The 17,592-nt window shown below is 40.8% G+C and overlaps 2 protein-coding genes and 1 pseudogene across 2 annotated transcripts; 1 reads left to right on the top strand and 2 right to left on the bottom strand.

The window, feature by feature from the left end:
• Positions 1-4,878: 4,878 nt before the first annotated feature.
• On the top strand, positions 4,879-5,850 carry LOC115163893 (olfactory receptor 52D1-like). The gene has a single exon (XM_029716097.1). It carries the CDS (start codon positions 4,879-4,881, stop codon positions 5,848-5,850), a length of 972 nt encoding a protein of 323 aa, XP_029571957.1.
• A 7,631-nt stretch (positions 5,851-13,481) lies between these two features.
• On the bottom strand, positions 13,482-14,222 carry LOC115163892 (olfactory receptor 52J3-like; annotated as a pseudogene).
• A 2,059-nt stretch (positions 14,223-16,281) lies between these two features.
• On the bottom strand, positions 16,282-17,287 carry LOC115163988 (olfactory receptor 52K2-like). Its single transcript, XM_029716156.1, has one exon. The coding sequence runs from the start codon at positions 17,233-17,235 to the stop codon at positions 16,303-16,305; it is 933 nt and encodes a 310-aa protein (XP_029572016.1). The 5' UTR covers positions 17,236-17,287; the 3' UTR covers positions 16,282-16,302.
• Between the last annotated feature and the right edge of the window lie 305 nt (positions 17,288-17,592).

Genomic DNA, 17,592 nt, shown 5'->3' with positions numbered 1-17,592 from the left:
AAACAGACCAAAGAAAATATGATTTATGATAGTCACTCTGGTGGTCAGTGCTGATAGATTTGAAAGAGACCACTGTCTGGTCCATTCATTTGATACGTACAACATTTATTTACTTGTCTCAAACAAAATAAAACATTTAAAATAGCAATCTGTCAGCAACAAAAAACCCATAGTCGATCAACTTGTCTCATGAGTCAGAATAATTTCCTCAACACTTTTAAGTTGATTAAACTTTCCCCCAACTTGTCCCATTGAGTCAGAACAAAGTTTTGGCCAACTCAAAATTTGAATTTCATTCAACACTTTGCCAAAAAAAGGTGGGTGAACTCAAAAAGGCTGTGGAACTAGTTTGTTTTTGAGTTGGGCCACCTAAAAAAAAGTACAGTGTGACCAAAGCCATTCCAGCTGGGGTGACCCCAGCTGTAGTTGGTCAAATATTGCCACTCTTTCACAGATGACTGACACAATAACCTGAGGCTCTTGCTGTCAGCCATTCCATAGAGGTCCATTACCAGTGCTAAGTAGAGAGGTAGAGGGACCCAGGAGAGGTGTGCCCCACCCTTCCAATCAACACTGCTGTAAACAAAGCAGTCATTAACCTAATGAGCAAAGTTTCAAAGATAGTAAACATTGTGGTTGCTACAGTATACACATGGTTGGAAAGTGTACTCTTCAATAACAAGGCCTAAGGTGAGGAGAGACCCTCCAATGACACGTGTTCACCGAGGCAGCCTATGAGGTGAAGGTTATGATGACACCACTGTGTCATCTAATTCCATAGGGTGCCTTGTCGTAGCAACATCTCTAAGTTTCATTTCAGTTGTAACGGAGACAGATAGAGAGGACCTCACACTACCGAGCTCATTACAGGAATGTATCCACTGTTATATGTACAGATACATTTTATTTTCTGTTCAGGCACTGTAGAAGATGACAATACTACATGTGTTGTCTATGGTATACACAGCACACTGAATAAATCCTTATGGGAGTCAACTAAGAATGAATGTTCATTCCTATCAGGTGTCGGCTGTCAAGTCAACAAAACACCTTTTAAACAGAGCTTGTTAACTGTAATATGCACATTATCAAGCTCCAAATCATGTTGTGGACCTCGCAGGTGTCAAAATGAGTAGACCAAGGTGCAGCGTGGAATATGTTCATCTTGTGGTTTAATGAAAGAATGAACACTTTACTACTTAAACAAAAAATGACAGCAGACAGTTCCGTCAGATACTCACAACTAAATGGAAAACAACTACCCACAAAAAAACAAAGGAAAAACAGGCTGCCTAAGTATGGCTTCCAATCAGAGACAACGATAGACACCTGCCTCTGATTAGAAACCATACCCGGCCAAAACATAGAACACAAAACATAGAATGCCCACCCACCTATCACAGCTTGGCCTAGCTAAACAGAGAAAACACAGCTCTCCTAGGTCAGAGCGTGACACATGCTCAATGTTGAGATTGAACGTTGAGGCACAATGTGCCCCAGATTCAATTGACCTGTATAAAACTGCTATTTGATGCTTCATGTAATATTTTCAAATGAGGAAACTATAGTTCCTGAATGACCAACAATCTTTCTATTAGCAACAAGTATGTAATGCATTGTGCAATAAATGTAAAATGGGAATATAGTTTACATAGGTTCTCATAAAAGCCAAGAGGTTTTATTTTGTATTTGTATCTTTCGTATCGTCTGAGATCCCCAAATATTGGAAAGCTGCTGCGGTCGTCCCTCTCTTCAAAGAGGGAGACACTCTAGACCCAAACTGTTACAGACCTACAGTGAGGGAAAAGAGTATTTGATCCCCTGCTGATTTTGTACGTTTGTCCACTGACAAAGAAATTATCAGTCTATCATTTTAATGGTAGGTTTATTTGAACAGTGAGAGACAGAATAACAACAAAAAAATCCAGAAAAACACATGTCAAAAATGTTATAAATTGATTTGCATTTTAATGAGGGAAATAAGTATTTGACCCCTCTGCAAAACATGACTTAGTACTTGGTGGCAAAACCCTTGTTGGCAATCACAGAGGTCAGATGTTTCTTGTAGTTGGCCACCAGGTTTGCACACATCTCAGGAGGGATTTTATCCCACTCCTCTTTGCAGATCTTCTCCAAGTCATTAAGGTTTCGAGGCTGATGTTTGGCAACTCGAACATTCAGCTCCCTCCACATATTTTCTATGGGATTAAGGTCTGGAGACTGGCTAGGCCACTCCAGGACCATAATGTGCTTCTTATTGAGCCACTTCTTTGTTGCCTTGGCCGTGTGTTTTGGGTCATTGTCATTCTGGAATACCCATCCACGACCTATTTTCAATGCCCTGGCTGAGGGAAGGTTCTCACCCAAGATTTGACGGTACATGGCCCCGTCCATCGTCCCTTTGATGCGGTGAAGTTGTCCTGTCCCCTTAGCAGAAAAACACCCCCAAAGCATAATGTTTCCACCTCCATGTTTGATGGTGGATGGTGTTCTTGGGGTCATAGGCAGCATTCTTCCTCCTCCAAACATGGCGAGTTGAGTTGATGCCAAAGAGCTCCATTTCGGTCTCATCTGACCACAACACTTTCACCCAGTTGTCCTCTGAATCATTCAGATGTTCATTGGCAAACATCAGACAGGCATGTATATGTGCTTTCTTGAGCAGGGGGACCTTGCGGGCACTGCAGGATTTCAGTCCTTCATGGCGTAGTGTGTAACCAATTGTTTTCTTGGTGACTATGGTCCCAGCTGCCTTGAGATCATTGACAAGATCCTCCCGTGTAGTTCTTGGCTGATTCCTCACCGTTCTCATGATCATTGCAACTCCACGGGGTGAGATCTTGCATGGAGCACCAGGCTGAGTGAGATTGACAGTTCTTTTGTGTTTCTTCCATTTGCAAATAATCGCACCAATGTTGTCACCTTCTCACCAAGCTGCTTGGCGATGGTATTGTAGCCCATTCCAGCCTTGTGTAGGGCTACAATCTTGTCCCTGACATCCTTGGAGAGCTCTTTGGTCTTGGCCATGGTGGAGAGTTTGGAATCTGATTGATTGATTGCTTCTGTGGACAGGTGTCTTTTATACAGGTAACAAGCTGAGATTAGGAGCACTCCCTTTAAGAGTGTGCTCCTAATCTCAGCTCGTTACCTGTATAAAAAACACCTGGGAGCCAGAAATCTTTCTGACTGAAAGGGGGTCAAATACTTATTTCCCTCATTAAAATGCAAATCAATTTATAACATTTTTGACATGCGTTTTTCTGGATTTTTGTTGTTGTTATTCTGTCTCTCACTGTTCAAATAAACCTACCATTAAAATTCTAGACTGATCATTTCTTTGTCAGTGGGCAAACATACAAAATCAGCAGGGGATCAAATACTTTTTTCCCTCACTGTATATCTATCCTACACTGCCTTTCAAAAATCTTCAAAAGCCAAGTTAACAAACATATCACCGACCATTTCCAACCCCACCGTCCCATCTCCACTATGCAATCTGGTTTCCGAGCTGGTCATGGGTGCACCTCAGCCACGCTCAAGATCCTAAACGATATCATAACCGCAATCGATAAAGGACAATACTGTGCAGACTCAACAGAAATGAAGCATTGATGGGTGGAGGGGAAAGGCTCCACCCATCAAGAACATCCAATTAATGTTAAATTGTTATTTTTTTTATAATACCAAAATAGTGTATGAATCATGTGAAAGACAGTTCACTTTCACTATAAAACCACTATAAAATCCTTCCATAAAATAGCCTTAAAGAAACTTTCTTTCTTTCTTTTTTACTATTTCAGTGCATCTGCAGAACATATGGTTCATCAGTCACCAAGTTCCATGGCTTTGTTCTGATGAAGGCCTGAACAACCATAGCCCTGCCAAAGCATGTCTGTAGCAAACATGTGTATTTGAGTATTTGTTATTTCAATATTTTAGTATTTATTATTGAAATATTTGAGTATTTGTAAAAACCAAATAGTCAACCAAATTGTACTTGACAGGATTTTTAAATACCTAGGTTAAATGCATAGGAGTGCCACGTCTGCTCCCGCTCTTCCCTCCCCCTGGCGCTTGAGGGCGCCAGGTTACCCTGCATTGCGCACTGCTGCCATCCATCACGCACACCTGCCTTCCCTCGTCACGCGCTTCAGCGATATTGGACTCACTTGGACTCACTCATCATCTGTTTATTTCCTCCCCTATATTTGTCAGTTCCCTTTCTCTGTTCCCCACTGCTGCATTGATTGTTTTTTGTCTGTATTATCAGTTTGCTGATGCTGTTCCTGTCTCGTTCCATTTCCGTTCTTTATTAAATGTTTTACTCCCCGTACCCCGTCTTAGTTCAGCTGTAGTTGGCATCCTGATATGACATTTGCATTCTGAAAGAGATGATCTAATCATTTACATCACGTGTCAAACTCATTACATGGAAGGCCGAGTATCTGCGTGTTTTCGCTCATCCCTTTTACTTGAATGATGAATTAAGGTCACTAATTAGTAATGAACTCCCCTGACCTGGTTGTCTAGGTCTTAATTTAAAGGAAAAATCTGAAACCCACTGACACTCAGCCCTCCATGGAATAAGTTTGACACCCTTGAATTATATTGTCCAATCACCACCTCCAAAATACATTAATACATTATTAATGACAGACCAATAATCGTTTGAGGTAAGGTTGTAGAACCACAAAGCACAGGATCAGCTTTCTTATAAATATACATGCAACCATATGCTTCCAGAACTATTAACACTGATGTTCTGCACTCTACATCTCCAAGGCTATCAGTGAATAACAATTGCTGTTCATTTAAGTTGATGTTTTGGGACATTTTTAGCACTCTTCAAGCTGCCGTGAGGTTCAACGCTACAGGAGAATGGGGAACCGAACCATAGATGTACTCAACGCTGTTTTCATAATGGGCAAAATTGACTTGTCCTCTGAAGGGAAATATTTGACTGTCCTAATAGGCTCTCTCGTCTACCTATTTACACTGTTTGGTAATCTGTCTTTACTTGCGGTTATAGCTTTCAACAGAAATCTACACGGGCCTATGTATCTGTTCCTTTTTAACTTATCCATCAATGACTTGATCGGTATCAGTGCCATGATTCCAAGGGTCATGTCATATGTATTGTCTGAAGATATGCACATCACTTACCCAGCATGCTTGATTCAGGCTTTCTGTATTCATATGTATGGCGGAGCGACACTTCTCATATTGTCTATCATGTCGTTTGATCGCTACATAGCTATCTGTCATCCACTAAGGTACCACTCCATCATGAATAAGAACACTGTTGTAAGTCTCATCGCCTCTGCTTGGCTGATTGACTTTCTACTGGTTGGGATCCTGTTCGGGCTCACGTTGCGTTTCCCTGTTTGTAAAACAGTTATTGTGAACATCTATTGTGACAACGTGTCCCTGTTAAGACTGACCTGTGCAACAGACACCACAGTGAACAACATCTATGGCTTATTTATCACAGGTGTACTCCATGGGGGAGGGGCTTTTTCTGTGGTGTTCTCCTACTCATTCATTCTATTCACATGCTTTAAAAGTAGTGACTCTGATGCCAAGCTAAAGGCCTTGCATACATGTGCCACACACCTGCTTGTCTTTCTAATCTATGAGTTCTCAGGTATCATTGTTGTCCTTGTGTATCGAATACCAAACACTCCTCTCCTACTTCAGACATTTGCAGGAATGATATTTGTCATATTTCCTCCAGGTCTGAACCCAGTAATATATGGTATCAAAACTAAAAAGATTAGAGTGAAATTACTTCAGCTTTTCTCCATGGCCAAAAGTTCAGTTAGAGTAGTAAAAGTCAATAGTGTAACTTAATAATGTAACGTTAATTCTTCGTTGTTCTGTTTGTTATACGTTTACATTTCTATTGTCAAGGAAAATAATTGTCAAGAGGAATGTATGTTAAAAAGCATAGGGAAGTCATTGTGTGCTAGGAAGCATAGGGACCAGAGGAGGAGGTATAGGTGGATGGGCTCATTGTAATGGCACAGTGAGGAGGAGACAGGCAAGTGGGACAACACAGGGATTGATCCCTGGTCTCCAATGCAGAGCAGTATATGACTGGCCATAAGAGTTACTGCTAGACCACGGGCTCTGCACGTCAGGTAAGAGATGATCAGCGAGGGGCTATGCGTTCTATGGAAAATAATGAACGATGTGGAAGGTGTATTCCACAACATGCTGTTGGAGTGGAGCTAAGCTTTCACGTCGTTCATTATTTTCCAGAGAAAGCATAGCCCTTTGTTGATTATTCCTTCCTTGACGTGCAGAGCCTGTGGTCTAGCAGTGACTCTCATGGCCAGTCAAATACTGCTCTGCATCGGAGACCAGGGATCAATCCCTGCGTCCACCCTGTCTACTGTTGTCCCACTTGCCTGTCTCTTCCTCTGTTTCTATCTGTAAAGGGTATATTTATATTATTAATTGATTAGTCAATTTATGTGATTGTGTTTCAAGTCACCAGAATTACCACAAAAATGAATATTTAACCTTTAATATGTTTAATTAACAAATACAATTTCCTCCATATACAGTATTTTCATTTTTACTTTGGTTTGTTTGAAAACTGTCGGCTGGAATACCAATTTTCTCATAAAATATCAAATACATTATGTGAATATTTTTTCAATTTGTAAACTACACTTTCCACCACTCTTCCTGACACATTCTCAGTTTGCATTTGTATTTGCATCCTTTGTAGTATTGTTTTATGTAATTGATTCAACCTGTATGGCACTGAAATGAATCTCCTCTGATGAAGGGAGCTATGCAACATGATCTTCAACCAATCAGCAGAAGCCATGTGGGCTAAACCCGCCCATAGTTTCTGAGGATGCTGATCAAGTGCCTCGAATAGAGAATTTCCAGACTGAATCAGGGAAGGGAAACAATAGTGGAACAGAGTGATATTCAGTGTGGATTCCAGGCTATATTTGGTGCAGAACAAAATCACTAGAGGGTGCTGTGAACTAATTTTATTTTTTTTGTCAGTTCATCAACATTGTTCTAATCAGCATCCCAGACCTAAATAGAAATGGGTATGTCTCATTCTATACATTTTAAATCTGTCTTGTTTTGTGATATCCACAAACTAAACATGGATTTGGAAGATGGAGAGAAGAGGAACAATTAGGCCTACATCTAGGTCATCATACAACAAACACAGTGATATCATATCTTTAATGTGAAGAGATGGCCAAATACACCAGACATAATGCATAGGCCTACATATGAGATGTATAACAATTACTTCTACATTTTAGTCATTCAGCAGAGCAACTTACTTGAGCAATAAGGGTTAAGTGCCTTGCTCAAGGGCACAGACAGATTTTTCACCTAGTCAGCTCAGGGATTTGAACCAGTGAACTTTCGGTTACTGGCCCTCTTAACCGCTACCTACCACCCCTAGTTTTTGTGTTAGAATCCAGGGAATTAGAAAGAAAGATAGAAAGAAAGAAAGAAAGAAAGAAAGAAAGAAAGAAAGAAAGAAAGAAAGAAAGAAAGAAAGAAAGAAAGAAAGAAAGAAAGAAAGACTACTGGAGTGTAAACTGGGCAAAATAACATTCTTTTACCAAATCAGACCAACGTTGAAGATGGATATTGGAAATAATTTCATCAATTTCAGACACATTTTCACAGATCAATAAAAGTCTAATGTCAAGATGAGTCCATGTCTCACGCCATCTGTGGTGTTGATCGATCTTTATACTGTAATCCCGATGAAATAGGAAAGATAGGCACCAAATAATATGAAATTAGGTGGTGCCTATGCATTTTAAAATGTGGAGTCATTCTTCAACGCAGACTGTTATAACCATGATCAAAGATATCACATGATGGCATTCGTCATAGGAATCATCAAATTGCTTTAAATGTCTCTCATAGTTTGATGTCTTAGAGAAGGTCTCAATTGCATATTTCTTTCTTCCTCTCTCCGCTCTCCTCATCTCTTTCTCAAACCCATTGGAGGAGAAGGTCAGAGGGGAGGGACCTCTGGCTTTCTTATCCAATGGATTTTGAGAAGGAGACGAGGAGAGAGAACAAGAGGAGTATGCAATTGAAATCTTCCCATAGACAGCATGATTTACATTTTCTTGTGAAACCTTGACAATCCACAAAAAGTACAGACCTGAAACCTCCTTACTAGTTTATTCAAAATATGATCTACTTACATTGTCTGTTGTTGGTTGCCCCATACCATTTTTTAAGTGTATTTGTAGGGTTATTCAGTTTGTTCCAACTAAATCAGTCTCTGATTAACATTAGCTTCATAGGGCCCAAAATGAATGGCACCCAACAATGGTTGTTATATCATTTCCCATGTCCGTTAGAAATCAATTAAGTGATTTCTTGACACCCCGGTGTGTTCTAAATGGCTTAATGGTTTTGGAATACAAGTGATACATTTACAGTTATGAAGATGTGAAAAATGGCGCCGGAGGAGATGGCCTCCGTTTTAAAGTCTCCTATCCAATTGTGCTATTATGTGTTTTTTTTCGCGATATTTGTCAATTATTTTGTACATAATGTTTCTGCAACCGTATCTTACGGCAGAAAAGAGCTTCTAGATATCAGGACAGCGATCACTCACCTCGGACTAGACAAAGATTTTTTCAACAACAACAACAGCAGCAAGCAGGACTCACACGATATTCTCCAAACACCCCACAGGGCAGACAACCCAATTATTCGCAAAAGGAAGTGACGCAGAGGAAGAAGAGCGGGATGCCTCGTCTGGACCCGAAGAAGGCAACTAGGAAAGCTGCCATTACCGTCAATATTACTTGCCAACGTGCAATCATTGGACAATAAACTAAATGAGGTACGATCACGAATATCCTACCAACGGGAAATCAAAAACTGTAATATCCTATGTTTCTCGGAATCGTGGCTGAATGATGACATGGATGGGGGGGGCGGTCTGAGCATATTTGTAAACAACAGCTGGTGCACGGAATCTAAGGAAGTCTCTAGATTTTGCTCGCCTGAAGTAGAGTTTATTGTGATAAATTGCAGGCCACACTGCTTGTGTAACGCTTTTGGTTTGGAGACGTAGCAGAGTCAGGCGCAGGACACAGGTTTGAGTGAAAACAGTCTAGTTTACTCAAAAAACACAAGCAAAAGCTCCAACAGCAAAACAACAGTGTGAGGAGAAAACACCTCCAACAACCACTGACAACGAACAATCACAGACAAAACAGCAAGGTAAGCCAGAGGGTTAAATAAGGAACATAATAAGGGAATTGAAACCAGGTGTGTGTAATCAAGACAAAACAAAACGAAAAGGGAAACATGGATCGGTGGTGACGTCGACCACCGAACGCCGCCCGAACAAGGAGAGGGGCCGACTTCGGCGGAAGTCGTGACAACTTGCCTAGAGAGTTCTCAGCTATACTTTTTGTGGCTGTTTATTTACCACCACAGACAGATGCCGGCACTAAGACCGCACTCAGCCAGCTGTATAAGGAAATAAGCAAACAAGAAACCACTCACCCAGAGGCGGCGCTCCTAGTGGCCGGAGACTTTAATGCAGGGAAACTTAAATCAGTTCTACCAAATCTCTATCATCATGTTAAATGTGCAACCAGAGAGAAAAAAATTCTAGATCACCTGTACTCCACACACAGATACGCGTACAAAGCTCTCCCTCGCCCTCCATTTGGTAAATCCGACCACAACTCTATCCTCCTGATTCCTGCTTTCAAGCAAAAATTTAAGCAGGAAGCACGAGTGACTCGGTCTATAAAAAAATTGTCAAATTAAACAGATGCTAAACTAGAGGACTGTTTTGCAATCACAGACTGGAACATGTTCCGGGATTCTTCCGATGACATTGAGGAATACACCACATCAGTCACTGGCTTTATCAATAAGTGCATTGAGGACGTCTTCCCCACAGTGACTGTACATACATACCCCAACCAGAAGCCATGGATTACAGGCAACATTTGCACTGAGCTAAAGAGTAGAACTGCCGCTTAAAAGGTGCGGGACTCTAACCTGGAAGCTTACAAGAAATCCCGCTATGCCCCGCGACGATCCATCAAACAGGCAAAGCATCAATACAGGGATAAGATTGAATCATACTACACCGGCTCCGACGTTCGTCGGATGTGGCAGGGCTTGCAAACTATTACAGACTACAAAGGGAAGCACAGCCGCGATCTGCCCAGTGTCACGTGCCTACCAGACGAGCTAAATCACTTCTATGCTCGCTTCGAGGTAAGCAACACTGAGGCATGCATGAGAGCATCAGCTGTTCTGGACGACTGTGTGATCATGCTCTCCATAGACAACGTGAGTAAGACCTTTAAACAGGTCAACATTCACAAGGCTGCATGGCCAGATGGATTACCAGGACGTGTGCTCTGGGCATGTGCTGACCAACTGGCAGGTGTTTTCACTGACATTTTCAACATGTCCCTGATTGAGTCTGTAATACCAACATGCTTCAAGCAGACCACCATAGTCCCTGTGCCCAAGAACACAAAGGCAACCTGCCTAACTGACTACAGACCCGTAGCACTCACGTCCGTAGCCATGAAGTGCTTTGAAAGGCTGGTAATGGCTCACATCAACACCATTATCCCAGAAACCCTAGACCTACTCCAATTTGCATACCACCGAAACAGATCCACAGATGATGCAATCTCTATTGCACTCCACACTGCATTTCCCACCTGGACAAAAGGAACACCTATGTGAGAATGCTATTCATTGACTACAGCTCAGCGTTCAACACCATAGTACCCTCAAAGCTCATCACTAAGCTAAGGAACCTGGGACTAAACACCTCCCTCTGCAACTCGATCCTTGACTTCCTGACGGGCCACCCCCAGGTGGTGAGGGTAGGTAGCAACACATCTGCCACGCTGATCCTCAACACTGGAGCTCCCCAGGGGTGCATGCTCAGTCCCCTCCTGTACTCCCTGTTCACCCACGACTGCATGGCCAGACACGACTCCAACACCATCATTAAGTTTGCTGACACTGACAACGACAACGAGACAGCCTATAGGGAGGAGGTCAGAGACCTGGCCAGGTGGTGCCAGAATAACAACCTATCCGTCAACGTAACCAAGACTAAGGAGAGGATTGTGGACTACATGCAAAGGAGCACCGAGCACATCCCCATTCTCATCGACGAGGCTGTAGTGGAGCAGGTTGAGAGCTTCAAATTTCTTGGTGTCCACATCAACAACAAATTAGAATGGTCCAAACACACCAAGACAGTCGTGAAGAGGGCACGACAAAGCCTATACCCCCTCAGGAAACTAAAAAGATTTGGCATGGGTCCTGAGATCCTCAAAAGGTTCTACAGCTGCAACATCAAGAGCATCCTGACCGGTTGCATCACTGCCTGGTACGGCAATTGCTCGGCCTCCAACCGCAAGGCACTTCAGAGGGTAGTGCGTACGGCCCAGTACATCACTGGGGCAAAGCTGCCTGCCATCCAGGACCTCTACACCAGGCGGTGTCAGAGGAAGGCCCTGAAAATTGTCAAAGACCCCAGCCATAGACTGTTCTCTCTATTACCGCATGGCAAGCGGTACCGGAGTGCCAAGTCTAGAGCAAAATGGCTTCTCAACAGTTTTTACCGCCAAGCCATAAGACTCCTGAACAGGTAACCAAATGGTTACCAAATACCCAGACTATTTGCATTGTGTGCCCTCCCCCTGCCCCCCCCCCCCCCCCCCCCGCTACCTAGTCTCTGTTTATCTTATATGCATAGTCACTTTAACTATACATTCATGTACATACTACCTCAATTGTCCCGACCAACCAGTGCTCCCGCACATTGGCTAACCGGGCTATCAGCAATGTGTCCCACCAACCGCCAACCCCTCTTTTTACGCTACTGCTACTCTCTGTTCATCATATATGCATAGTCACTTTAACCATACCCACATGTACATACTACCTCAATAATCCTGACTAGCCGGTGTCTGTATATAGCCTTGCTACTCTTATTTCCAAATGTAATTTTACTGTTGTTTTATTTCTTTACTTACCTACACACACACACACACACACACATACCTTTTTTCGCACTATTGGTTAAAGCCTGTAAGTAAGCATTTCACTGTAAAGTCTACACCTGTTGTATTCGGTGCACGTGACAAATAAACTTTGATTTGATTTGATAAATATAACAACAATTGGTACATCAAGCTGCCAGACTGTAAAATACAGCAACATAGCCTAAATACAACCACACTAAAAAGATTGTGACAAATGTCAACAATTAATATAGAGTTAGATTAATTATGAATTAGTTATTTTCAAATCTATGTCTACTACTGAAAACATAGTCTAGGATGGAAAGAAATTAATTACTTTTACTCTGATATTCTTTGTTTTAAGACAATATATGATTGGATTTAAAGTTGGGAGGAATATTAAAACCTCTTAAGGATTAGCCCCTTTTTTTCAATTATGGCCAAAAATGACATACCCAAATTGAACTGCCTGTATCTCAGGCCCTGAAGCAAGGATATTTGATTTGATTTGGATCTGTTTAGGTCCCCATTTTGACTAATCTTCCAAGAGTCCTTAAACATTAAAATACAATTTATAATACGAACACATTTTTACATATAACACATTATTACAAACATACATAATATACTAACATAATGAACCAATAAATACTCAATTTAAAAATGTTGATTCTTCATCTACTATAGTCCCACAACATTTCTATGTATTATATTTAGATCGTTTTAAAATCATGTTTAAATGTATAGATTGAAAGTTTTCTGGTTTGCTCAGTTAATTTATTCCATTTCTTTATTGCTCTAAATAGAAATGTTCTTTTGCCTATTTCTCTTTTCTGTCTGGATAACGCATAGATGGTGGACAATCTATTCCTAGTATTTACGGAATGCATATGCATATTCTTAATACCATTTCAAAGGAAACACTTTGAAGTTTGTGGAAATGTGAAAGGAATGTAGGAGAATATAACACAATAGATCTGGTAGAAGATAATACAAAGAAAAAAAACAACCGTTCTTTTGTATTTTTTGTACCATCGTCTTTGAAATGCAAGAGAAAGGCCATGATGTATTATTCCAGCCCAGGTGCAATTCAGATTTTGGCCACTAGATGGCATCAGTGTATGTGCAAAGTTTTAGACTGATCCAATGATCCATTGTATTTCTGTTAAAAATGTTGTATCAGGACTGCCCAAATATGCCTAATTTGTTTATTAATAACTTTTCATGTTCAAAATTGTGCACTCTCCTCAAACAATAGTATGGTATTCTTTCACTGTAATAGCTACTGTAAATTGGACAGTTCAGTTAATAATTTAAGCTTTCTGCCAACATCCGATATGTCTATGTCCTGGGAAAATTTGTTGTTACTTACAACCTCATGCTAATCGCATTAGCCGACCTTAGCTCAACCGTCCCATGGAAGGGACACCGATCCCAAAGAAATGTTTATGTGGAAACCCCTATGAGTCTCTGTAATTGCGGGGGAAATTGGGTCAGTCTGTATGAAATAATGGTGAGAAGCCCTAAACACGTGAAGAGGAGAAAATTATTAAATATGTAGCACAAGTCTGCAGAACTTTGCTTTTAGTGTCAGCTGATCCTTTGTTCCTGAAACATGTGACAAGTACATGAAAGTAAGTGTAGAGAATGGTCCAAACAACGATGACCTGCATGAGGGCAGGAATAAAGAGTCCGTAGATGTTATCGATGGCTGTGTTAGCACAGACCAGTTTCAACAGGAAGGTGTTGTCACAGCAGGATTGTGTCATCAGAGATCTACAGCGTGGTAACCCAAGCAGCAGGTAAAAGAGCCCCCTCATCAAAATCAAGTCACACACCCATATAAGTGTGATGATTTTCATGAAATGAGCATTGGTCATAAATGTGTTGTACCCCAAAGTACAATACAGGGCAATATATCTGTCAAGTGCCATAGTAGTCAGGATGAAACTTTGATGACCTGCGTAAAGAGTGCCGTGGAACCTGTAAGGTCATTGATGGGAAGGTTTAGCAGCAAAAGAAACATGGGCTGGAGGAGACTCCTGTTGAGGACGATGGTAAAAATCAGGACCAGGTTACAGGCGAGAATGATCATACAGCTCAGTGCAGCAAAGGCACTTTCAGGGGGAGATCGAAGCCTTGCAGTGTCAAAACAGATGATGGATTTGATAAAAAAAAGTTATCCATTGGTACAATTCAGATATCTTTATTTTAAAAAAGGGGACCCACAAATTATTTATGCTACAAAAAACCTACTGTACACCTTTCAAAAACTGAAATGATTGACTTGTTATATTGTGGTGCCGTTATATAGGCAATTCTTTGTCTTTCTATCACAGATAGGCATACAGTTGAAGTCAGAAGTTTTCATAAACCTTAGCCAAATACATTTAAACTCAGTTTTTCACAATTCCTGACATTTAATCCTAGTAAAAATTCCCTGTCTTAGGTCAGTTAGGATCAGAACTTTATTTTAAGAATGTGAAATGTCAGAATAATAGTAGAGAGAATGATTTATTTCACCTTTTATTTCTTTCATCACATTCCCAGTGGGTCAGAAAATTTACGTACACTCAATTAGTATTTGGTAGCATTGGCTTTAAATTGTTTAACTTGATCAAACGTTTTGGGTAGCCTTCCACAAGCTTCCCACAATAAGTTGGGTGAATTTTGGCCCATTCCTCCTGACAGAGCTGGTGTAACTGAGTCAGGTTTGTAGGCCGCCTTGCTCGCACACACTTTTTCAGTTCTGCCCACAAATTTTCTATAGGGTTGAGGTCAGGGCTTTGTGATGGCCACTCCAATACCTTGACTTTGTTGCCCTTAAGCCATTTTGCCACAATTTTGGAAGTATGCTTGGGGTCATTGTCCATTTGGAAGACTCATTTGCGACCAAGCTTTAACTTCCTGACTCATGTCTTGAGATGTTGCTTCAATATATCCACATCATTTTCAATCCTCATGTTGCCAAAAAGTACAATCTTTGTCCCCATGTGCAGTTGCAAACCGTAGTCTGGCTTTTTTATGGTGGTTTCGGAGCAGTGGCTTCTTCCTTGCTGAGCAACCTTTCAGGTTATGTCGATATAGGACTCGTTTAACTGTGGATATAGATACTTTTGTACCTGTTTCCTCCAGCATCTTCAAAAGGTCCTTTGCTGTTGTTCTGGGATTGATTTGCATTTTTCACACCAAAGTACGTTCATCTCTAGGAGATAGAACACGTCTCCTTCTTGAGCAGTATGACGGCTGCGTGGTCCCATGGTGTTTATACTTGCGTACTATTGTTTGTACAGATGTAAGTGGAACCTTCAGCCGTTTGGAAATTGCTCCCAAGGATGAACCAGACTTGTGGTCTACAATTTCTTTTCTGAGGTCTTGGGTGATTTATTTTGATATTCCCATGATGTCAAGCGAAGAAGCACTGAGTTTAAAGGTAGGCCTTGAAATACATCCATAGGTACACCTCCAATTGACTCAAATTATGTCAATTAGCCTATCAGAAGCTTCTAAAGCCATGACATCATTTTCTGGAATTTTCCAAGCTGTTTAAAGGCACAGTCAATGTAAACTATGTAAACTTCTGACCCACTGGAATTGTGATACAGTGAATGACTAGAACCTAAGTGTATGTAAACTTCCGATTTCAACTCTACCTTCTCACAGGGACAAAGTACAGGCATAACAATTATACAATACAACTTAATCATCCATGTACAGCGGACAACAGACGTGTCTTCTGCTTTTGTTAACATCAAATCTACTGTATTTACAATGTCAGGGTAGGCCGTCACTTTAAATGAGAATTTGTTCTAAACTGGCTTGCCTAGTTAAATAAAGGTTAAATAAAATAAAAATATATATATTAAAAATGTATTCTACAAAAACGTCAAGTCAGTCAGTCCCAAGCCGCGCATACACGCACACACACACACACACACACACACACACACACACACACACACACACACACACACACACACAAACACAAACACACACACACACACTATTTTGTGCTGTCTTTGTTATTGTTTTTAAAATGCTAAAGACTGATAAAACACAATTTACTCAACATGCTGTAGCCAACCTATAGCCAACCTTAATCCATTGCACATTTTAACCTCAAACCATTAAATATAATTAGTCATTGTCATTCACAAAAAGACGAAACATTTTCATTGACTGATTTACAAAAGAGCATTTATTTTTATTTATTGTGAAGGCCTTAAACTGTCTATATATTATACATACTCATGTACAGTATTTATTCTCATTTAACTGAAGATACCTTTCGTTTGTAGAAACCCAGAACATTTTGCCGAATTTCTTTAGTTTTTAGACCATATATGAGGGGATTGAGAATGGGAGGGAACACCATAACTGATACTCCAAAAGCCCTCCTCAAGGAAGGGGCTGCTTGCTCGAATCGATGAGCTATCAGGCTAAAGCAGGCGTTGAACTCTAAGAATAAGAACACTACAAGATGTGTACCACATGTCTGAATGGCCTTGCTCCGGGCATCAGACGACTTATTCATGACACAGGTGAGCAGGATCTGGATATAGGTAAATATAACCACTATCAACGATACACCCTGAAAGACAGCTGTTATCAACAACCCATAGTAGTTGTTTATACGTGTGTCATCACAAATGAGCCTCACTAATGATGGATTGTTACAATAAATATCCACTATTGTTGTTCTGCAGATCTTGAAGCGAGTGACCAGAGCCAGCAGAACCACAATCAGGGTAATGACCAAAAGCCACATGAAAATGATGATTTTCATCAAGTTACTGGAACTCATGATGGAGTTATACCTCAGTGGACAGCAGATTGCGATATACCTGTCATAAGCCATGCTAGTCAGGATAGTTAAGGAGCCAGCTCCATACAGGTGGATGAGCAGAGCTTGGAGGTAGCATGCAGGGTAGGAGATGGACCTGTTCTGAGCCAGGATGCTCACCAGAAGCTGAGGGAAGAAGGCTGTAGCACCAATCAAATCATTTATAGGCATGTTGAAGAGTAGGATAAACATGGGTTTATGCAGCTTTCTGTCCAGGGCTATGGTGGATAAAACCGTCACGTTGCAAAACACAATGAAACAGTACGTAAGGGTTCCAAAAAGAAACGCTGGGTAAACACCTGATGGAGCTATGGCCAGTGATTCCATGCTCAACATGTATGTAGAGTTTGTATACATAACTACTGTAGAATGATTTTGTAATTGCCTTCTGGAAAGCAGCCCACCTGAAATAATACAAAAATAGTCATATAGTCTTCAGCACATATGTTTGTCCAATGAATATACTGAATTAAAAGAGCACACTGTTGCCTACTGCAATGAACATGATGTTGTTGTGACTACAAAAAATATGACAGAAAGAACTCATCTCTACAAGTAAAATGAACAAAACAAAAATCAAAATTATACATATATACATATATAGATATATATATATTTTGCAACTGTTAAACATAACACACATTTTTCTTTGCCTAATGGAAACACAAGAATTACATCTACCGTACTTATGTGATAATGCCCGAGATCCCTGGA

This window comes from Salmo trutta, chromosome 26, assembly GCF_901001165.1.
Source record: "Salmo trutta chromosome 26, fSalTru1.1, whole genome shotgun sequence".
Taxonomy (NCBI): Eukaryota; Metazoa; Chordata; class Actinopteri; order Salmoniformes; family Salmonidae; genus Salmo; species Salmo trutta.
This window is presented reverse-complemented; position numbering and strand designations above follow the sequence as displayed.